The 24688-nt window shown below is 46.0% G+C and overlaps 1 protein-coding gene across 2 annotated transcripts in view; it reads left to right on the top strand.

Moving 5' to 3' along the window:
* LOC138510049 (uncharacterized) overlaps positions 1 to 24688 on the top strand; it is a 731668-nt gene that overhangs the window by 428244 nt on the left and 278736 nt on the right. The window contains exon 6 of one of the 2 annotated variants that reach the window (XM_069625466.1): positions 7122 to 7223. In XM_069625466.1, the coding sequence (XP_069481567.1) occupies positions 7122 to 7223 (102 nt within the window). Of the gene's footprint in view, positions 1 to 615; positions 1456 to 7121; positions 7224 to 24688 lie in introns of those variants that run through there. The other variant, XM_069625467.1, reaches the window with a different exon arrangement.

Raw genomic sequence — 24688 nt, 5'->3', positions numbered from 1 at the left:
ACCTAATTTCAGGAAAATCTTGTACCATCTTCCATCAAGCTGGCATGGATTGCTCCTCTGCTAAAGAAGCCTTTTCTTGACCCCAGTGTGCCTGGTAACTTTCGTCCTATCACTAACTTACCCTTCCTGTTAAAAATCTTGGATACAGTAGAATATACACAGAGTCAGGACTTCCTGGCTACACATAACATCTTGGGTCAGAAGCAGTCAGGCTTCAGGAGTGCTCATAGTACTGAGTCCACCTTGCTGGATTTTAAGGCAAACATCCTACATATCTTTGAGAAGGGTAACACAGCAGTCCTTATGCTTCTGGATCTGTCCGCTGCTTTTGACTTGGTGGACCACTCAATACTTATTTCCTGACTATTAACTGCGGCCTCCTTTTCTTCATCAGCAGCTAGCTGGATAAAATCCTTTCTTTCAGATCGTAAAGCTTAAGTCTTTCATGAGGATGCCATGGATTATGAATGCCTGCTGACGTGCGGAGTCCCCTAGGGATCCTGTGTTTCACCAACACTTTTAAACATCTTTACGTTGTCTTTGAAATACGAGATGTAGAAGGCATAATTTATGCTACTAACGCTGATGACACACAGTGTCTTATTTCATTAACAGGTAATTACAGCAATGACACCACCACCATCAACGGCATCTATAACCTTATTCCAATCTGGATGGTCGACAATGGATTGGCTCTCAACGGTGCAAACACGGGGATCATGATAGCTGACACGGCACCACAGTTGCATAAGCTGAGTCCTAAGTATTGCCTTTATTTGATCGCAGGTTATGCCATTGCCACATCGCCTAAGGTTAAGACCCTGGGAGTAATTTTGAACCAAGAACTTAATATGAAGGCACATGTCAACAGCTTGGTCTCTACTACTTCATACTACCTAAAATGTCTCACACAACTAAGACCGTTCCTCAATCCTACTAACTGTGCTACCATCGCAAGGGCGATTATTGGGGAATGATTGGATAACTGCTCCAGTCTCCTGCAGGGCATTGGTCAAGTTGAGTTCACCCACCTACAAGTCATTCAAAACAATGCAGTACATGTTGTTGAGGGCTTGCGAAGAACTGCCCATATGCCAACTGCTAGGAGGGTCCTTCACTGGCTGCCTGTGAAGAGTTGTATCTCTTTTCGGATGCTGTGCATTATATGCAAGTGCCTATATGCCATAAGTACAAGCTACCCATCAAACAGACTCTTCTGGACCCTCTGGGCTTCCCGCACAGAGGGTCCTCAGGTCAAATAATTATTGTCTCCTTAAATGCCAAAGTCTAAACTCAAGCTAGTGGCTCAGGGATCTTTTCCCTATGTCACTTCAAGGTTATAAAACACCCTGCCGCCAGACCTAGGAGCACGCTGGTGCCTTTCTGGTTTCAAACATGGACTGAAAACTGTTTTATTCCACTGATCCCTCTTCTTCCCTGATCCCCTGAATTTGACACTGACTCTCTTTGGAGCATTTTTAGTTTTTTGTTGTTTGTCTTGTCTAGCGCTATTATGTCTACGGGCCCTAGTCTAGCGCAATATAAATAAAATAAATAAATAAACCCACCTTCTTACAGAGCCACGTGAGCGCCTGGAGACCATGCAAATAGTAGCAGTGAGTGGTAGAAGTGAACTTGACATGACATAACAAATCTGCTAAATTTCAAGGGTTTTTTGTTGACTTAAATCTGCACAACTTAACTGCACATTAACTAAGTTTTTTTTTTAGTGAATCTATACATTGATGAACTACAAATATACCAATTTCGAAGTTCGCTAAGGGCCAAAAAATAGATGGGTGTATAAATGTTACACATATTTTGTGCTCAATTGGAAGGAGAGAAATATCGGATAGAAGGACTCTAACAACAATTATTCTATAGGATTTGGACCCAATACCAGAAGCCTGCTACAAAACCAAGCAGTGTTTATATACCTTAAATTCAAAACCTGATAAACACACTTTTTGAAAGTTGTTGTCCTGCTTTGTCTCCCTCGATGTGCGTGCATTCAAGGATGTGGCACCAGACCACGGATGGGTGCATCACAGGCGTCACAGGAATGGCCTGAAAAAAGCCTTCTACTCTAGGCCAGCTAGCCCTCTTACGGACAGCTATTCTGTTGTAACTTTGCTTTTACATGTCTATTAGAAAAGGAGAGGTTGGACCTGATTTTATTTTTCCATTGTCTCAAGAGGATAGCTCAGGGCAACATTCTCGCCTTGGAAGCAAGACGACATGGAGCACCACAGGTTTGAACCCCGGGTCCGTGCTTAGAAACCATATTACATATCATGTTGAAGAACTGTTATGTGTGTTTACTAAGTGGTTTCAGATCAATATTCAAGACTACCTGGTACAGCACCATTCTGAAGAAGTGTTTGCTTCTGAGTTGAGGTTCCACTACTCAGTTGGTGCTTGGAGCTGAAGGGGCAGGGGTGTTCTTGGGCCTTGCTACCCACTACTTACAACAGCATTGCTTTGATCAAATACAGAAGTTGTTTCTGCAAAACCCGACTCACCTCATACTAATATATGAATCAGGCCCCTTGTGTGTGGTACTGTTGGCCATCCATGAATGCGGGTGGAATGTTAAATGTATGCAGAGTGAATGTATAGCTCAGGGGAATGTTGGGTCAATAATTTAAGGAGAGTTCTGAGAGTTTAAATTGGGCCTGAGGTGGGGAAGGATGGGGATGGCCAAAGGGTGGTCATCTATTTAGAACCTGTACTCTTTCCATTTTCAATTTAGTTTATTGCCAATCTGTGTCCACACAACCCTTAATAATACACATTTTAAGATTCATGAGCACATAAAAATAAAACATAATAAAAGATTTTTTTTAAAAAAAAGGTATATGGAAATATTCCTATTTGTACTATAAAATAGCTATGCACAAAACATTCACAGCGATGAACAATGTTGTCTCCGCCAAGGGGTATTTATATACAATTGTTGCTGTTAAAATCCAAGGTGATAAAAATTACTGTTATAGGTATTAATGGCCAAATCTATCCCTGTAAAAGCAGGGCTTAAAGTGCAGTTCATGAAATGGGACCACAGACCTAGAGGTCTGGTTTTGAAACTAAAATGTGTTCCAAAAGTAAAAACCCATTTTAGGTGTCCATAGCCACATATTTCACAAACCTTGGCCCTGCATCTCTGGTAAAATGACAATGGCATAAACCACATATTTGTTAACAGGCGTCATACAAAAAACAAGCATTGGCAAAGCCAACAGTTTTGACTTTTGTTTAGGCTTTGGATAGGCATTTGCCAGGCACTGCCCTAATGCTGCCACCTGACCATAAGAAGGAAACAGCTGGAAAATGGTACGAGTACCTGGGCATATGACACGGCCTGGCAATTGCCTAATACCTATACCCAAGCAAACATATTTCCCTTTGCCAATGCTTGATTTACCGTCTATAACTTGTCTAAAGGCACACTTTGTTAAGACATGCAACTGCAATTAAGCCATTAACTCTCAGAAGACTGTTCATAAAGAACGCTGGCAGGCCAAAGTTTTATTCTGCTACTTGATAAAGCTAGCTCAAAGAGATTCTAGGAGCATGTGTTTTGGGCGGGTAGGGGGTGGTAGTGGGTGTAAATTGTCACAGAGATTAGCATGGCCATGGGCAGTCAATGGGTGGGCTAATAACCAAATATCACCCTAAGCTATGTGCCCCTCCTCATATCACATCTCCCACCTTGCTATACTCTAGTGCAATAGTTTCCGCTTATAGGTGGCCCTTTAGCGCCACCTTTTGGCCAAAATCAATAAATGCGTCATGAATCAGTCCAATTGAAGATGGGTTTCGACCTCCGCTCCATAATCTTCAAAACCCATTTAGTGCTTATTTTCTAGGTTGAAATGAACATGATGAATGCCCCACATTTCGTCAAGTATATGGTGCTCCGTCTCATGTCTGATTTCCTTTACCAATAAGCAGCTATCTGAATTTATTTCTTCTGGTTCTGACCACAAAGACCAGAGATCTAATAATCAAAAACCATATCTGGCAAGTTATGGACCTCTAAAAGCTTCTGGTGCACACATAATACCAGTAAAGAGCTCTCTGATACTTAACAAGGGAAAGCGTACACCATCATTTAAGCCAATAAATGGGAGGGTCTACCCAGGCTTAATAATTTAAAGCCAGGACATCCATGCTCGAGCTGTACTATGAGAGTTTCTGTTCCAGATGGTAATGGTAGTAATTTTTTTCAGAAACGTTTTTTCTGCAATCTCTGTTTTTTGAATAAACATTGGCTTAGCCCCACAGCTCAGCCCTGGATAGGACAGCCCACTGACCCTGGTACACTTCTCAAATGGTGGAAACAGCCCTACCGCCAAACCAGTTAGAGGAAGATATGGTTGCACATATATGTTCCCTGTCAATTCACTCTTATCAAGCCTCAGTGGGCCTCATCAAGAGTTGGGCGCTAACCTCGGCGGTATTACCACCGGGGCTATTAGCCCTACCGCCAAGCCCCCTGGTGCTATTATCGCCGGATCACAGGTTTGGCGGAACGGTAAGTCCCCATTCCCCATTGGGCCCATTCGGGAATTTCTCATTCCCCATTGGACCCAATGGGGAATGTTTGGCACTATTACCACCGGCAGTATTACCGCTGGTGGTAATAGCGCTGAAAATCTGCAAAATCGCAGCTGATTTGGCCCCAGATCAGAGCTGCGGGTAAATCCGCCAATCCTGTGATTTGGCAGACCCTTAAATGCGGCGGTAATTGTATTACCGCCGCATTTAAGGGTTACCGCCAAACTCGTGATGAGGCCCAGTGTATAAACGCACTTGCTACTAAAACTCACCCCCAAGTACTCATATGCCTTTAAATTCACGATGTTTACCCCATTCAGGAAAACTTTGAGTGGGAGCGATTCATGGTGAGGACATGCAATGGAAACCGGTTCATTTGAATGAGTCACCCTTTCCAATACAAAGGGCTAGAAATGTATTAAATATTCTTTGACGTTCTCGACTTTAGCTTTGGAGCATCAACGTAAAGACTTGTGATTTCTGTGACAAACTCCTAACAACTCCTCTTTGTGCCGAAACCTAATCGGTGGTTTCTCCAGTGGTGTTGGTCCATAAGCTGATTCCCAGACTGTAGATCGCATTTGGCCCATGATAAATTCACAGGGATGGATAAACGCCTCAGAGGTGCCCACGATACTTCTCTGTTGGCTTCAGAGAGCAGTATGGATACACTGCTGAAGTACCTCCATATTGACACTGTCAAAAGGATCTGTAAATTGACTAAAATGTAGATAAAGGGGATCTTTTCCAAGAAGGACTCCTGTGTGATGGAGCCAGTGCTTAAATTGTGTGGGGGTTTGCTCGGTCTGAGCCAAGGAACCTATTGTCTGAGGCTCAGTTCAATTGTGATGTGGTGTTTTGGCACCTTTATTTTTTTAAAGGACAGTCAATCTTTGTCCCACAAGGAACAACAGTTTGAGTGATGCAGGCACTGCTGTGCAAGTTATACAGTTTTATGAATAGGAAGGTGACAGCAGTGGGCCCTCATGCTGGTCAAGCCAGCACATTGCGCTAGTCAGCCACCATGACACTGGAGCTACTCTGCTAACTGACATCCCTGCTGCAGTAGGGAAGGTGGCTCAGACGTGTGATGTGGGAAGCGGCCAGGCAGCCAACATACTGGGTGCAGCACACTAACTCATCAGGCAGACGGGAATTCACATTTATATGGGTCCAGTATGACGCATCATGTGTTTGCCTCTGCAGGTGGAGGCGTTCAGCGGAAAACAGGGACCACTGATTAGCACATGTCATGTTGGTTGTCTTGGTGTGTGCCAGCATTAAGGACAAGAGCTTGTATTTAGCCTGTGTAGATTGGCTGTCACTGATAAGGTTGTCCACAGTGGGGGAAATTGTGTGCCTGTTAGGTGAGCAGCCGCACCTCTGAAATTGAAGATGCACCTACATTCCAACAATTATTCATTGTATATCCAGGAACCGTCGAGGAGGGCTTTTGATAATCCTAAAAGGAGTCCAGCAGTGGTGCATATTGGTCCGACCCACTTCCGTCTAGTCATCAGTGATTTGTAACCAGCTAGTTCGCTCCCCCACAACGTTTCGAGGTTTGGTGGAACTTTGATTGATAGTCTTTTAAGTAGACAATGTTGTCGTTAGGGGGAGATCTGATGGATGCATTAAAGAGGTTAAAATTGAGATGTCAACTCTTTCCCACCCCCAGAACTGATTTTGCCTCACTGGAACTGTTGCTGTCCTCCATGGAATTTCTATTGTTCACTCTGGAACTGTTTCTGACCCTCGTGGAACTGCGGTTGATCTTTGTGGAATGGATGCTGGCTGCCTTTGATATATTACTGTGCTGTCAGTAGATGTGGGACATCCCCTTTAGAAGTGTCATTGTTCCTCTCTTCAGATCATGTATCTGGTTCTCTTACCGAACCCTGCCTTCTAGCCCCTCACCAGAGCCTCTGCTTTCTCCCCCTTCCTGAGACCGTGTGCTGTCTTCCAATCCTGAACTTCCCCAAACACTGAATTTATGAGCTGTCACCCTGTCTGAGGCCATGCGTTGTCTGTGCTCCTGAGCCTGTGCAATGATCCACAATTCAGAACTTGACCACTGCCCAGTATTCCTGAGCCGAAGCACTGACTCCCAGCCTACCTGCAGGCCCCAATCGTGAGCTTCTGAACTGTTTGTCTTTTCTGAACCTGTGCGCTGTCCCTATTTCAGAGCCTGTGTGCTGCCCTCTTTCCCAAACTAATGGGTTGTCCCCACTGGTGAATCTGTGTGCCAACCCCTATTCCTGAGCTTGCATGATTTTAACCATGCCAAACCTATGTGTGTTCCCACTTGCTTTGTCCCGTTCCTCCATGGTTTGAATGGACTGCTCTGTCAGCACTCTCCTCACAATCTAGAATGTGCCAACCCTTATTCTTTTATAACTTGCCATCTTGTGCCATATTTAATGTGTGTCCCCCTTTCCTATGGTTTTCCCATTCGGTTTGGAACAAGATGCCAAAAGCAATAAAGTGTGATTCATAATAAGACGCCCACGTTTATTTCACATGGTGTTATGCTCTTACATATTCCTTTTTTTCTTTGATAGTTCGTGAACGCACAGTGAGAATTGTGAAAGGAATTGGTGACTACCCTTGGGGATTTCGAATTCAGTTTTCAAAACCTATCCTTGTGACAGAGGTGGACACCAGTAAGTGATGTTGGCATTTTACACATTTTGTCCCTTATTGTATATTTTATGATGGAACAGTCCAGAATGCTTTCCATTAAATAAAAGCCAATATATATTTTGAATCTATGTGATCACTGTGCCGCCCATAATGTCAACAATCAAATTGCAGACTCCCACTATGGCGCGGCGTAGTGATAACATAGATCACTGTGCCCTGCATCCCCATAACCGCCTCCCCTACCCACTTACCTTTTCGGCGGCACACCGTGAAGTGTTCAGCCGTCTCTCCTCTGACCTTGTGGTGTCAGTTCTCGCCCACTAACGTGGGTCTGACCTGACGTCGCAGGGTCCTTTTTTCATTTTTTTAACTTATTTTTCTTTATTGTCCCCTGCTACCATCAAAGTGAAGCGGGGGACAACCCCGCGACCCACGACCCCCACTACACCGACAAAGGAGACCGGGGGACACTCCCACAATCCCTGCTCCCATTAGTCTGTGTAGTGCTGGTCAACATTTCATTACCGCGCAAAGGCGCCATAATGAAGAGGTCACCATTTTCGGGGTGACATTTTAGTATTATTCCTATATTTTAGTTGGTGGAATTAACCCTGACACTAGTTTTCAGTTACGTCAAAAGTGTTTATAGTGAGAATAAACAAATCCTTGTTGTCAATTATCTTAATGCCTGGTTTAATGTTTCTGTTGCTATAACAGTTTGATCTGCAAGAAACAACAGAAATATGTAAGGCACGTAAAAAAGATATTTGAGCATCAGAGAGAAACAATGGAAGGCGATAGCAACCTAAGTAGGATCTACTGTTATGATTCCAGGTTTTCTTAATCTAGAAAAAAGTCCAAAGGCAGGGATGCGTCACCTTGAATGTTTGTTTGCACAAGTTACTAGTTATTATTGCAGGGGTATTTTAGAGTGCCCCTCTATTTAAAACAATGTATGTATGGAGGTTATAGGGAAAACAATGCATTTTTAGCACAAACCTGCTCACACAACCTTTCCAATTGATTTACAGAGTGGAGGGCCAGTGTCCTTAACAATGGGTGAGAGGATGTGGATATAAGACCAGTTGATGCAGGGGAGGTAGATACATGAACTAGGGACGAGGACAGAAGAGGAAAATATAGGAATGGGATTGTGGAGGAAGTGCTATAATGGGGTGGGGGATAAATGCTGTGGGGTTGTCGTAGAGATGTAGGGGGAAAGGAGAACAGGGAGATGTGGTGGCATAGAATGCTCGGATACTGGTTCTTCAGAAAGGAGGATAGCTAGCAGGATGGATTTAAATAGTGATAGAGTCAGAGTAGTGCAGGGTGGGAGAGGAAGATCCTTCCATTTTAAGGGAGCGAGGAGAGGGAGAGAGCGGAAACAAGACGGAGCGCAATGGGCATGAGAGGTGGCAAAGAGATGAGCCGTGGATGAGTGTGGGGAATGAGGAGGAGAGTAGGGAGTGAGATTGGGTGATAGGTAGGTTGGGACAAGTCTGTGCATAGTTTTGAAAATGGTGACAATTAGTTTATACTTTGCCCTCTTTCTCATAGACAACCAGCCTCACTGACGACGTGCTGGGGAGGTTGAGGTGAAGCAGGGAAATTTGAAGATTGTGCAGACAGCAAAGTTGAGGACTTTGTCAAGAGGAGACAAAGCATAGTTGGGAAGGCAATAGAGGAAAGTGACACCGTAGTTAGATTGAGAGAGTACTAAAGAAGGTATTTGGTGCTGAGCATTGTTTAAGGGAAGACATCTTTTTATCTGATGCTGAGGAGATGCAGTCTGGTCGCAGTGGCGGATTTGGAGATGAAGAAGGAGCAGTTATGAGATGGGTTGAAGGTAACATCAACGTTGTGAGCAGAAGCAGAATAGAGAAGGTGGTCAGGAGAGAAGAATAGAAGAGGGGGAAAGGAAGAAATTGCCTATTTGGATGGTAAGTAGAGAACTTTAGTCTTAGTGGAGTTGCACATGAGCGAGAGGGAGGCCATCCAGTATTTGATGGCAGAGAGACAGTTAGATGATGATAGGGGAAGGAGAAGAAGATCTGAGTATCATCAGCAAAGAGTTGATAAGAGAAGCCAAAGGAGGAGATCAATGTGTCAAGAGCAGAGGTACAGAGAGTGAAGAGAAATGGACCCAGGACTGACCTTTGGGAAACACCAACAGTAAGGCGGTGAGTGGGGAGGTAAGGCTGTTCCAGGACACCTGGAAGTGCCTGGGGGGAGATATGAAGCAAACCAAGCAAAGGCCTTGTCCCTGATACCTAGGAGAGATAGTGTTGAGAGAAGGTCAGAATGGCTGGCACCAGCGAAGGCAGCAGAGAGGCGAGAAGAATAAGAATAAATGGACAGTTAGCATGATGAGCGGTAGAGATGTAATTGCTGACATTAAGGAGAGCTGACTCAGTAGACTACAGAGGTCAGAAGCCCGATTGAAGAGGATTTTGGAGGTTGTGAATGTCAAGGAACTCAGCGACAACTAAACACTCTAGGGTTTTGGGACAGTGAGGTTGGAGAGAGAGAGAGAGGACAAAAGCTGTCAGGACAGAGATTTAGGCCAGGTTTATTAAGGATAGGGATGACAGTAGTCGATCAAGCTTGATTCCTGCCAACCTCCCTCCACCTGAGTTGAGGCTGTGGGAAGGGGACATGTACTCAGATGTCATATTTTATAATACGCACCCCAGTAGATGACCTAGCACTTGGGACAGCCTTCCTGAGTTTCTGTGCTCATTAGCATAATTTAACGAATACAGCCAAGACATTTGTGAGGTTCTTTTGGACTCAAAGAGACACCATTCTGAAGCATTACTCAAAAATATGCAATTGAAAATGAGGACAGTGAGTTCATATATTTTTAATACCACATCTATCTTCTACAAGCTCTAATTTGCATTGCATGAGCTATAACGAAAGCAATTGTAAACCAGCATATTGCCACACATGTGAATATAACTGTTGTGTAAGCTACGAGCATGATTTACAATAATAGAGAAAGGGACAAGTAATCATTTTAGTTTAGCAGTATGAATGACCTGGGGTTTATACTATGTTCAGCTATGCTATGCTATGGTATGGAGTGATGTAACATCCCAAACGCCTTTAGTCTCAAAATGCACACAGCAAGGCTTCCACATTTTACTCACGCTTTAGGACAATATGTGCTGCATACGACCCGACCACAGCTTCCTGTTCGGAGGGATCTGCTTATCTCTTTCTTTCTCGCCTCTGCTCTGCGATGACCAATCTCTCCCCAACCCCCAGTGCTTGAGTTCTGCTGATTGCCTCGCTACCTGGAAGGTTAAGGCCGACCGCTTAAGAGGGTTGCTTACCCTTGAGTGTTCCTTTGCTTTGCTTGGACATACATTATTCGATATGTACACTCTAAAGACATATCGTGTCTGTTGTTCAATGACTCTTCCATTGCAATCAATGGTCTTTGTTTCAGCACAGGACCAAAGCCTGTCATCTGCTTATTTGGTGAGGAGGACGACCCATTGGTGTTTCCTGCCTTTTGACTGCTTATCAGATCTCCATGGTGTGAAAAGCAACTATTGACCTTGCTACGTGCTTGCCGTTTAAGACAGGAACTTGCCACAGTGGGGGCGCTGTTGCGCACGTTACAAATGGCCGCTTGATTGCCGAGCTCCCGCTCCACTGACAAATCCTGTCGGAAGAAATCCGTCTTGGACCTGCCTAGCGAACACCGGACACAGGCATCGTTAGCCCGATTACCTGTGAACATCCCCTGCAACTCCTGTGTGCCAGAGACCAGAGAGGACGGAGCTGTGCCATCCCGAACATTGGCCGGCCCCTGCGGCAGTCGGGACCCGGAATCGGGCACCAGGGCGGCCCACTCGAGCACCGCGGCTTTGGCGTGCGGCGAGGCCACGGGTGGGAGGAGCCTGAGACCCCGACCAGCGCCCGCTCTCCGTGCTGTGATCGCGCTACTGGGCTCACTGCTGGTGGGGCGAGCCTGGAGGACTGGACCCCACGACCGGGTGGGCACTCAGCCTGAGGGGGTCCCGCGCTCGGAGCTCCGGTGAGTCCATCACCCAGTCAAATCACTCGGCGGGTGTCCGGCCCGCAACGCAGTTTATACGCGGCTGCGAGAGGGAATTGTAAATGCCGCATCACTGTGAGAGGGGGGACCGGAGCTGTGCCAGCAGAGGAAGAATGATAACACGCACGTTGGCGGCGGCGAGGGGTCCCGCCTGACGGAGGTCCCCCAGGAACGGTGGCACACATCCGATTAAGGTGAGGTGAACCCACCCGGCACTCCTGCACCTTTTTAAGTGCGCCACGGCCATCTCCCTGTGAAATAACTTACGGGGGCCAGTGGTGCTGACATACATGCTCAGCCTGGAGACTTCTCTATAAGATCGATCACGAGTTGGCATTACCGTAGCACAATACGTGGGAGGACACAGTCCATTCGGACATATTGGATGGCTCCCCCCAGGTGTCGGGGGTGGATCACTGCGTCCCGCTCCTTTTCATACACACTGCACGAGGGTGAGACAACGGACCACTCCATCGGTACAGCTAATATAGCGGATTCTATTATGGGGGAACCATCCAAAGTGGGTAGGGGCTCCAAAACCCCAGCAGGCAAGAAGAAGGGCCCGATGGATGCATACACGGGAAGCCAAAACCCTACCATGATTGCGGAGCTTCATTCTCCCACTGATGTGACCTTGAACCCTGAACCTGGCGATCAGAGATAGTTCAGAGTGGCTTCCTTTCCATTAATACGAAGCTGGATGACATTGTTTCCACCATGGGCTCTCTTAAGGCTAGAGTGGAAAAGGAGAGCTCACGTGTCACAGAGGCTGAAAACAGAATAAGCACTAATGAAGACACCATCACACACCATACCCGAGATATTGCCCAGATCAAAGGAGACTTGGCCAAATTGCAAAACAAGTGCGAGGATCTCGAATCGAGATCAAGGAGGAACAACATCCGTGTGGTGGGGGTTTCGGAATCCTTTGGGAAAGGCCAGATGGAGCGACAATCGGAGGAGCTACTTAAAACCTTGTTTGGACGGGAGGCATTCTCTGAACATTTTCTGTTCGAAAGAGCACATCGCACTTTGGCCCCGGCTCCTAAGCCGGGTGCCCCGCCACGCACTATTATTGCAAAACTCCTGAATTATAGAGACAGGGACACAATCCTGCGTAGGGCAAGAGAGATAGGAACACTTAAATTTGAAGAAAATCGCATTCATATATATCCTGACCTCTCTGCCGGGGTACAGGCGAACAGGAGATCCTACGAGCCGGTCAAGAAGCTCCTGCGAGAGCGTCAAATCCCATACGCTCTCATTTTTCCTGCCAAAATGCGGTTCCAGCACGCAGGCAGGGTGCATTTTTTTGAATCTCCGGCTGAGGCTACGCACTACATCGAAACCTCTATACCTCTTCCTCCCAAGGGGGGCAGACCGGCGCAAAAAAACAGGCCCAGACCGGCAGACTGAAGGGGGATTATAATCTCATGAAACAAACGCAGATATAACATAAGGTGCTTGAGGGACGTAACTAAGAAAATGTGTAATACTTATTGGTCCAGGCACTGCGATTAAGTGGAGGCTGGGACACAGTCGGCGGCCATGTGAAGCAACATGGCTACCCTCGGAATGTTCCACGAGTTTGGTTTGATGCATTGTCAAGTTGGGGGTGACAATGAGGGTGGGGGGGAGGGAAGGGGAGTTGGGATTGGACGTTACAGTTCTGGACTAGCCCTACTGTGGCACAAAGTTGGTAATTATGACCTGAAACGTAAAAATGTGGTCACATTTGGACCGGTACCGAGCAAATTATATGAATACTATAGAACCGCCGTTCGAGACGATGGCAGATATTTCCTCATGATGTTCAGGCGAGGGGCTGAAGGTTAAACTGTTAACATGGAATGTTCGGGGGCTAAATAATCATATGAAAGCTAAAAAAATTGGTAACTACTTCGCCAGACACAGCCCCCAGATGAGGTTTTCCTCATTGTTGTTTTAAGGGTGTGGAAGGAAGGTGTAATGCAAGGCCATGGAGGAGAGGGCTTGGGAGTGAATGTAGTGAGTGCAGAAGGGAGCATTAAGAGCAGCATTAAAGTTACTGATGTTACAAGAAACTCATATGGTGGGGACCGATAAGATGCACATATTGCCTAAATGGGGATCCCTTGGGTTCTACACAGACTATTCGTCTCAGTCCAGGGGGGTCATCACACTCATTCATCCATGGTTGGGGTTTAGGCCAGAAGGCCACAGGGTTGACTCGTTGGGGAGGTATGTTTTGGTATGGGGGGAGGTCGCCTCTCAGCGCCTTCTCCTAGTCAACACATATGGGCCAAGTGTCGACGACCCTGCCTTTTACTTAGAATTGTATCAGATAATTGTTTCGCTTGAAATTTCAAGGGTCATTTGGGGCGGGGATTTTAATCTGGTTCTTGACCCGTGCCTAGACAGGGCCTCTAAGGCTGTCAGAGCTCCTTGTAAAGCCGCCCAGACTGTGGCACATATCCTGTTTCAACTTCTGTTAGTGGATTCCTGGAGGGAGCTACATCCTGATAGTAGACGATATACATTTTACTCTTCAGTCCACGATTCTGAATCAAGAATTGATTACGGTTTGTCTCTTCATCAATGACGACGGCACTGCGGGGATGTGAAATTCTTCCACGCACTATGTCAGACCATTCCCCAGTGTTGTTAGACCTATTGCTCCAGAATGTTCCCGCACCCTCCAGAAGGTGGAGAATGCCCGGCGGAATGCTAGCAGACCCCGGGGAAGTTGAGACATTGCATGTTGATATTGTGGAGTATTTGGTGAACAATGTGGGATCGGTTGATAAGATTTCAACAGTATGGGAATCCTTTAAGGTTTGGTTAAGGGGTGTGTTGATATCCAGGTCTGCCGGTATGCTTAAAAGGGTGAGAACCGAGTTAACGGAGGTTGAGACCAAACTAGATAGGCTAGAAACAGAATACACTCGTACTCAAAACAAAGACATATTGGCAGACATACAGGCACACCTGCAAGAGTTTAACAAATTGGCCGGCAGAGAGGTGCAATATATCGCGGCACCCATACGAGCTCGTAGATATGGAGAAGGAAATAAGGCGGGTAGAACCCTATCCAATTTACTTAAGCAGGGTAGACAACCCACCCTGATCACTAGCATTCATACAGCACAAGGCGATGTACGCCTCACTGACGCAGATATAAATGGGGAATTTGTGAACTTCTATAAACACCTCTATTCGAACAAAGATGTGAAGTCACTCCCGGAAATTAGGTCATATCTCGAAGCCCTCTCACTCCCTAAGCTCCCTGAGGAGGAACGCCTCGCCATGGACCTACCGATAACCCCAGACGAGATCACGGAAGCAATTAAGGGGCTGGCGTCAGGCAGGGCTCCTGGCTCGGATGGAATTGGGGCCGAATTTTACAAAGAGTTCTGCGAGGAACTTGTCCCTGTATTGATGCAGGTATGGGAGGAGGCTCTTGAAAATAACACCCTGCCCCCAACCATGAGGGAGGCTGTAATAACGGTCCTCCCCAAGTCACGACGACCTCCACAGGACGTATCTTCATATAGACCCCTGTCACTTATAAATACAGACGCAAAAATATTTGCTAAAGTCTTGGCGAACCGACTTCTCCCGGCTGTGCCTACCCTTGTCCACCCTGATCAGAATGGGTTTATTCCCACGAGGTCCACCGCCCTGAACCTGCGTAGGCTTTTTGGCATTATGGCACAGATAGATCCGGGAAGAAGCGCGGTGGCTATAGCCCTCGATGCAGAGAAGGCATTTGACTCTGTCTCGTGGGTTTACCTTCTTGCGGTTCTTGAGGCGTTCGGGGTGGGTCCCAATTTTGTAAAATATGTCAGGTTGCTATATACAAAACCTGGTGCACGAGTGTTAACCAATAAGACCAAATCTGATATGTTCCTTTTGGGCAGGGGTACCAGACAGGGATGCCCATTCTCGCCCCTACTGTTCGCATTAACCATCGAACCAATGGCGGCCGCGGACAGATTGAGACACACACACCGAGGGATCATGATGAAAGGGTCCACCCAGCTGGTTTCACTCTATGCAGATGACACATTATTATATGTCAAAGAACCCGAGGTAAATATAACACCTATAATGGAAGAGATACAGGAATTTGCAGCATATTCCGGGTACACCATAAACAAGACCAAGTCTGAGATCTTTCCACTTACCCCGGCCACTAGGCGGCCTCCCACCATTGGAGGGCTTAAATGGTCAGAACACCGCATCAGATACTTGGGCGTTCTGGTATCTAGAGACAAACACACGCTGTACTCCGACAATCATGAGACTGCACTACGTAACATATGCACGAAACTCCAGATATGGGGACGCCTCCCACTCTCGTTGGCAGGTAGAGTTGCGGTCCTTAAAATGGTGATCCTTCCCAAGTTACTGTACCTCTTTGTCAACATCCCCATATGGCCGGGCAGAGTCTTTTTCACCAAACTCCGATCTATAGCTGTCACATTTCTCTGGGGCGGAAAAACGGCTAGAATAAGCTGGGAAAAAATGACGGAACCGTATTCCATGGGAGGCATAGCGGCCCCCGACTTTGAGCTTTATTATTATGTTTCCCAGGCACAGTTTGCAAAACACTGGTATGAGCCCCCAGAAAACACACCACACCCATGGATAGAGGAACATACCACACACCCCACAAATATACAATCTGTCCTTTTTGACACAAAGTATAGAGATACTTGTGATTACAACCCTGTGAGCTGCACTGTAAGGGCATGGGAGGCAATATTCAAAAGGTTGAAGATTGAGACACCCTATAACCCGGAGGTTCCTCTTTGGAGCTTTCCGGGCTTGCCTCCCACTCATGACACTAGCATACAAGAATCGTGGGACCCCGACGGGGAAATGAAAGTAGGTGATATGTTTGTAGAGGGGAAGTTTGTGGATCTGAAGTTGTTCTTGAGGGCACTGGGAGATGGACCACTTAAAACTCTTCAATACTACCGTATGAGGTCCGCATTTATTAAGAGATGGCCGCTGTTCCCGAATGAACCGGTGGCTCATCCGTGTATACAGTTAATAACAGCTACTAAAGGCTTGGGGATCTCCAGGTTATACACTGCGGTTCAGGCCCACACCCCTACACTGAACCACGTTAAGGAGAGGTGGGAGACAGACCTACAGACACCAATTGAGGAGGAAAAATGGGCAAGGTATTGCATGCTTACTAAAAACATCTCACTTAATTCTGGTTTGAGATTGATTCAATTCAAGATCCTAAATAGGCTACATTATACACCCGCCAAGGTGGCTAGGTTTGTACCGGGTGCCTCCGACTCCTGCCCTAAATGCAATACACCTCAGGCTGATGCCTTTCATATGTACTGGAAATGTCTGGTGGTGGCGGGGTTCTGGAGAAGTTCCCCCGGTTATAACTCCCCAGAAATACTTATTTGGGGATATTGGCAAATGTTCCGAAAAAATTCAAAGATTATTCAATATTATTTGTGCCATGGCCAAAAAATGCATACTTCAGAAATGGAAAAGTCCCGCCCCGCCCAGTATGAATCATTTTTTGCAAGAATTAACGCATGTAAATGAGGCAGAAGAACAATTTGTTATGACCCAACCTACAGCATGCAGACCCAAGGACATCTGGGGCCCCTTCAGGGTCTATTTATGTAACATGATTGAGAATGATGACATGCCATTGTAACAGTGTACACAGAACCATGGTTAAATGCACTCTTTGTCATATATGCAAGTTTTGATGAGATGTGGTGCCGTTGTACCTTTGTGACCATCAATAAAGGAAGTTTAAAAAAAAAAAAGACAGGAACTTGCCACTTGTGGTTAAGGCTTCTGTGGTGGAGGGGGAAGCTACAATTCCCTGCTCATCGCTTTTCGCTAAAGCCAAGCAGCAAGTTATACATGTGTTCTTTGCGAGCCACACTTGTGATATTCATTCAAGTAATTTCTATTATCTGAAGCATGTGTCTACGTTTGTCCCTTGTCAACATCCCTTGCATCATGCTATTGCTATCACTGTTTCATTAGCAAAGTCACCTGATCTGTGACTAGCTGTCTTATCAGGCTATGATCCACAACAATTATTCATAATCCACAGCAGTAGGATGATGGAAAATTAGCACTATCGATAAAGGAGCTGAAGATGGAAGTAGATGTGGAGCAACACTGGAAACTATAGGTTTCACTATATGTGAGAATAGAGGATCGATGGGGGCACATAAAGGGTTAACCCTGAGGAGAAGGGTACGAATCTTACCAGGGTTAGTGGGGGCAAAGGGAGACATTGTCGCAGGAGAGGAGGTTAACAGTGGTGGAGAAAAGTGATTAAGTGGGGGATAGAAGATCCTTTGCAAGGGTATTTTGAATTTTGGAAATTTTAGAAGCAAAGTAGGGAACACAATCGTTAGCAGAAAGAGCAGAGGAGATGAAGGAGGGTTTAGGAGGTGAGAGAATTGAGTTGAGAGGTTTCTGGAGGCACCTAGGTTGAGAGGATTGAAACAAAATGAGAGATAGGAGTCACGTCGAGAGCAGAGGAGTAGTTTTGAAGAACATTCAGGTAGAGTTGGCGGTCCAAAGAGCGTCTAGATCTTTGCCAAGTGCAAAGGGTTTTCCTCATTGTTGTTTTAAGGGTGTGGAAGGAAGGTGTAATGCAAGGCCATGGAGGAGAGGGTTTGGGAGTGAATGTAGTGAGTGCAGAAGGGAGCATTAAGAGCAGCATTAAAGTTACTGAAGGCTTTATCACTGGATGGAACAGTGAATGTTGCATTGTAGGAGAGAGAGTGGTGTGGTTCAAAGAGATGGATAGGGAATTTGGAGGAGGGAAAATTCACATGGTGATGGATGTGATTGATGGAGAGAGGGGTGGCGGTAGGAGTGGAGATTGAGAAAAAGACGATGGAATGATCAGAGGGAGAGGGAGAGCGTTGGAGATATTAGAGGTGGAGAGTTGAGAGGAGATGAGAATAAGGTCAAGGGAGATCCCATTTGAAAGGTGGGCAAAGAGTGGACAGAAGAGAGTGAGTGGTTAAGGAAATGAGAGCTAAAGTCAGTGGATAGAGGAGTGGAGAGAGAGGGGACGTTAAAGTCATCAATGACAATGAGGTGATGATGGGGAGGAAGGGAGTCAATTCGTTGGGAGAGGTGGAGTGGAGTGATGAATTGGATTCTGCTTGGCAGAAGTACAGGGATGAGTAGTGGGGAAAGGTCCTACTCAGCCCTTACACTTCTACAAATCAAAACACAACACAATGGACAGTTAAGAAATATACCACCCTCACCTTTTGTGGTAACATGGGCTGAGGGAAGGCTATACTAAGAGTAGTGTGAAGGTGATCCAGTAGTGACTCAAACAAAACAGCATCACAGTCCAAAATGAAGGGATGTCCATTTAAGGTTCTATAAAAAATATATACTTTAATCAAACACACCATCTAAACGTAGAATTGATAGAAATGACACCATGAAGAAAGAACAGAGAAGATCCAACAGACTGGGGAAAGTAGCACTCTAAGCATAGTTCCAGAGGTGGTAGGTAAAGTACTAACCAAAAAAAAGGATATCTTGGTGAAAACAGGAGCGATCATGACCTAACCAGCCTCAGGGTCCACATGGACCGAGGGAACAGTTCAGAGTCAACAGTACTGGGGTCGAATGCAGGTGCAAGCTGATCAGGCTCAGTTCGGGCATTTAGGACTGTGGGGGCCCTACCAGCACATGGGCATTGAGTAGGGGTGAATGCAGGTGCTCTGTGTAGTTAAAGGGCGGCTCTCAAAGATGTAGGTCAGGGCAATCCCCGGAACGCTTTGCAGTTGGCCAGGCTCAGTGTGCTTTAGCCACCGGGAGGGGTCGATGAGTGGTTTGAGTCAGCAGGCAACGGTCATCGAAGTGGTGATCTTGGGTGTGTCAATGTGCAATCAATGAGGCGACAGGTCAAGGGCTACCTGGGCTGAGCTGTGATTGTAACCCCGGTTAAAGCCAGCTTGTGACTCTCCAGTGATTCGGTTCAGGCCCCGGCGTCGAACAATCGATTCAGGCCGACCATGTCACAAGTTTTGGCTGGGACACGATGCTGTGTTAAGCTGGTCGAAGGTGCAAGCAATGTTCAATGTGGTGGAGGAGCACAGCAACAAGCACCCGCAACTTCTCTCTTGTTCCAGGTGCAGTGAACATGGAGCAAACTGTTCGGTGTGGTAAACAGGAAGCTTCAGCTGGTCTGGTCCCCAGGTTGCTTTGAGGCCCACTGAGGGGGACTCGAGGATAGGAAGGTTCCATTCAGTGTCTGCTCTCCTAGCTCAGGAGATTCTGGTGCAGTGTGGTAGATCCTGATCCACAGCAAAGGTTACTCCCAATGTGCCCTGGGAGCGGTAGGGGACAGATTTTGCTTCTGTCTTAGATGATTCCTTCTTCAACTCAGGCGAAGGTCATTGGAGAGTACAACAAACACTCCCAAAGGAAGTCCAGTGAGATCTTCACAACAAATCTGCAGCCTTAATGGATCTGAGAGGAACTGATGAAATCTCACAAAGGAATGGAAGGCCCCTTTTTAAGGGCAACATTCCTCAGGTGATTGGACTAAAGCTAGCCTGCCTTAGTGGTGTAATCCCTTCTCTGGAACGGAGTAGACTTTGCCCTGTTGATGTCACACCAAAAATGCTTTTCTCCAGAGGAAGTGAATGGGACAGGAAAGAAAGAGAAGGACAGAGCGAATCAAGATGGTGGAAGCCTTCTTCCCTTGACCAGAGCCCTCCTGCCTACATTATCCTGCCCCCTTTTCTTTAGAGGTGCAGCACTGCGGTATGATGCTACTCCTTTTGTATGGATGTGCCCTCTTGAAGCCCGCTATGCGGGTGCCTCGGGTGTTACCTGCCTTCACAAAGAGATCAAAGTGGAAGCTCAGCCCAGCCCTCCTGGTTCTTGTCTTGCCTTGCCTTTTGGCAGGATGCATCCAGCTGTCCAGAATACACATCACCTTCCATAGTGGAGCTGACTCACAGGAGCTGAAACATGTGCGATATCAATTGGAAAGTGGTGGTTGTGATCATAAGTAGCACCATGCACTATGCCTAAAAGTATGTATAGCTTTTATTTAGAGCTTACCCTGCCACCAGCATGGGCGACTTATGATCGTTATCATTTTGGGTACATGGTGGGCCTATCTCAAATGCCGCCTCTGCACCGCAGTAACTTGGCTATCTCCGCGGCTGTCAAGTGGGCATCTCATGACCTTTGAACCTGCTCTGTGCCATGAGTAGAGCAGGTGCTGTGTGGCAGGGGACAAATGCACTGTACTTTTGGCATGGAGTCTATGGAAAAGGGGAATCTGGTTGGCAGCGTACCCCTTTTTGAGATGGAATTACCCTCATCATTCTATTTGTTATTGTTAATACAAATAAAAAATCTATAGGGCTTTGCACCCTTACCAGTCGGAAATTCCTTACAATTGGTCAGTAAATTGACCAGTGGGAAGGTTAGAGAGATATAATATGAATGCCATAGTGGGCAGTGATTATGGAGATAGTGTATTCGAATGGGGGAAACATTTCAGGGGTGAAGAGAGTAGAAGAGATAGGAAGTTTGGGAAATGAGCACAGTCCTACACCACCACCCCTGCCAGTTCAGCGGGGAGAGCGAGTAAAGCTGTAGGCATGTTCTTCAAGGGCAGCAAGGGTTGCAGAGTCTGAGGGAGAAAACCAGGTTTCTGTAAGTGTAATGAGGTCAAGAGAGGGAGAATGGGAAAGAAGGAAATCGAAGGTGAAGGAAGTCGTGTTACAGACAGAATGTGCATTCCAAAGAGCAATATACAGAGAGTGATATGTAGAAGCATAGTGATGTTGAGCCTGTGAAGTAGAGAGGGGCAGGGGGTAGATGCAAGAAGAGGGAGAGTGATGAAAGTTAGGGTTGGAGATTTTGTGAACAGAGAGAGTAGGTGAGTGAGAAGAGGGGAGACATTGAGGAAAAGGAAAATAGATGCTAGGGATGAGAAGAGAGTTGAAATGGTTTTGAGCAGGGGAGAAAGAAATAGAAGAGAACGGAAGAGATAGTAAGAGCAGTGCATGGTGAGAGCGAAGCTGAGCAATAATGTAGTTGGTACTTACAAGCAAGTAGCAGGGCACAGCAAAGCAATAGCTCATAGGTGAAGAGGCAAAGAGGCTGGAGGAAAGGCTGGAGGATCTTTGCTGGATCGCCCTTTACTGGGTCACCCCAAAGCAAGGAATCGGGTGGCGGTTTCAGGGTTACACATAAGACTCCTGACACCTTAGGGCCCTCGTGGTCAGATTTGCAGTCTTCTTGGGTTAAGCAAGATGTCCTGGATAGATTTTCAGACTGCAGTCATTCTTCTCCCACCCCCCCAGCCCAGGTTCGTGGTTCAGTACACCAAGAGTGTGTCACTGGCTCAGGACCTTTATGAGTCCACAATAGGCTGCAGTCCACTGCAAGCCCACCATAGACTTTGTTTTTGGGACCACAACACAGGCTGTAGGTCGTTGTGAACCTGGCACAGACTCGGTTTTGCTGACCTCCTTTCAGGGTCTGGTTAACTGGTGTCAGTCAGGGTTGCAGTCCTCTTCTTGGGTCTCTGTCTTATGAATGGGTTTGTGCTATGGCCCCAGGTAGGCTTACTACAATGTCCATTTCTTTTCGGATCTAAGACTGAGGGACCTTCTTGAGACCTATCCTTCTGCTTTCTATTCTCTTCCTTATCTTCCCTCAACTTTTCCTTCCTAAGACTGTGGTCTCTGACTTTTTCCTTCCTCGGCCTGCTTCCCTCTTGTGGTTCAATACTCATCCTCCACCTCCTCTTCTCTCTTTTCCTTCTCTGCCAACCTGCCCCTGCCCACCGTTCCTCCTCCTTCTCCTGCTGTCTTGCTTCAACCACCTCCTGATGTACTTTCCCCCTCCTCTTCACTCCCATGTAATTTTCTCCTTCTCTTACTTGTTCCCCCTTCATCTCTCCTCCTCTTTCTTCTTGTTCTCCCTCCTCCCAACGTCTCTTTCCTACTCCTCTCTCCAGCAATCCTCTGCCTTCTCCAGCCTTCCCATGATGCTTCAATCTCCCTCTCTCACTTTCTCCGTACTCTGCCATTACACCCTTGCTGCCTATGTGGCTCTGGGGATTTTTATACAGCAAACCCGTTCCATGTACAGAAACCTAGAGGGTCATGTATGCCAAATATCTACCTCAGGGTATCTCAGTCCATTCCACCCACACCCCTCCTTATCAAAATCCCTGGAAAGCACCTCCAGAGGATTAGGCTGTGGAGACTTAGCACCTATTATCTGGTTCTTCCTGAGGTGGTAGAGATGCTGCATACCAAAGCAGATATACGTTTAACAGCACAATGTGGGCTCTGTTGCACAGGAGAATATCTAGAAGGAGCCTCTTAAAATCTATCATTGGTTGGAAGACGATTGCTACCCCAATGGCTACGTCCAGGGACAAAACCAAGGTATTGAAGAACCTAAAAACCGCAATAGAGAAACTGGAAACCGAGTTGGGAAGTTGGGCCTCACTAGAAACCCATAGGAAGTTGCTTAAATTGAAGAAGTTACACAAGAGCCTTGTTAAGGAAAGGGCTTAGCAGGCAATGTGGGAGTCCAGAAGCAGCTTCTATGAGATGGAGCATAGGGTGGGAAAACTGCTGATGTGCCTAAAGAGAGTGTAAGATTCCAGTTGAATAAGGGTTATTAACTCAGATGGAGGGTATGCAAGTTGGATAATCAGACAGTAGAGGAATTTGATAATCATTATCAACATTTGCATCATGTGGGGACATGGGGATGTCAACTGGAAGCAAAGCAGGTGGCAAAAAACCTTAGACTTCAAATTCTGATGGCAACACAGGCCAAGGAGCTGGATGAAGGCAACACAGTAGAAGAGGTGAAGAGGGACATTTCTAGGATGCAATTCAGGAAGATACTGAATAAAAATGTATTCCCAGTAGAAATGTGGAACAATCTTGGGAGATGTCAAATATCTATATGTAAAATATGTGTAATGCCATAAGAGAAAAAGGGGAACTGCCAGATGAGCTACGACAGGAAGTTATATAGTGGCCATTTACAAGAAAAGGAGAGGTCCTGGCTAAAATTCTGGTGATGAGACTTCTCAGGGTGATCACAACCCTGATCCTAACAGACCAATACAAATGATTTCCAGGGAGGGATACACAAATGAATTCGAAGTGACTATTTATTTTTCTATACCAGCTGAACCTTATGCCGTTATGTTACTAACTTGGAAAAAGCCTTTGATTTAGTTCACTGGGTATATATTTAGGTGGTATTGGAAACAATGGCAATTGAAATAGATATGTGTCTTGAGTTACAAATGGGAGTGAGAGTGAGGGTGAATGTTAATTTATCTAATTGGTTTCATCTGCATAGAGGTACTCAGTAAAGGTGCCTTTTCTCTCCATTAGTGATTACGGTAGCCATGGAGCCGTTGGCACTGTGGATCAGTTATGAATGGGTTCAGATGGTCTGAGGGCTGGGAGGATCAGAGCTCACACTTTATGAAGGATTTGTTGGTATTCACATGTGATACTGAACTTTCAGACCCCACAGTTACAGATGAATTTGGCTTACATAGCGGCCTCACAATCATTTGTAACATATCAGTCCTATTCCTGGTGCGCAGGAACAATGAAACTATTCCAGTCCCTTGCCCTCTTCGGTTGACACATGATTAATTTAGATACATGGGCATGCTTGTCTGTGCAAATGACAAAAACTGTTTGAGTAGGGACTGCTGTGGCTAAAATAGATAGTGCATCCCACTGGGGAGTGCAAAGTGTTCCAGGAATGTCGCTATGAAGGAAAGGAGTGGACCGATGTTGTGCAATGTAGAGCAGAGTATTTGGAGCCAGGGCGGTGCCCCCAACATTATAAGGAGATATGGAGTAAATGGGAGCTGCAAAATTAATGATCATGGCTACCATTCATACTTGAATGGAAGGGAGAGGAAGGAGAGTTATGTGATGATTGTTTATTTCAGAGCCATGCGAGGCTGAAAGGGGAGGCTGTTGGACAACATGTATGCTAATGTGCTATTGGGTTCATTCAGCCTCCGTAAGCAACACATACATGTGAAAATTAAAGTTGTAAAAGAGATGATAAGTTATACTGATGTTGTTTTTATGTTGTTAAAACTAAATAAAATCCATTATAAAAAATCAGGGGGTCAGGAGTGATGTCAGAATATCTAGGGCCACCTTCTGAGTAGGAATTTAAAAAATACAGTAATTGTGAGTTGGGAATACATGGGATATTTATAATTTGGTGATTTTGTTTTATGTGTTGGGATTATTGGTAGATATAATGTACTCCATTGCATTGGTATGGGTTATTTCCCCAATGCAGTGCTTACTTTCTATAGACCCTAAGTGATCCTAACTCAAGATTTAGTGATATGTTAGGTGTACTTTATTT

Source organism: Ambystoma mexicanum, chromosome 6p (genome assembly GCF_040938575.1).
Source record: "Ambystoma mexicanum isolate Mex_15411 chromosome 6p, UKY_AmexF1_1, whole genome shotgun sequence".
NCBI classification, from domain to species: domain Eukaryota; kingdom Metazoa; phylum Chordata; class Amphibia; order Caudata; family Ambystomatidae; genus Ambystoma; species Ambystoma mexicanum.
The sequence above is the reverse complement of the archived record's forward strand: the minus strand, read 5'-3'. Positions and strand labels throughout refer to the sequence as shown.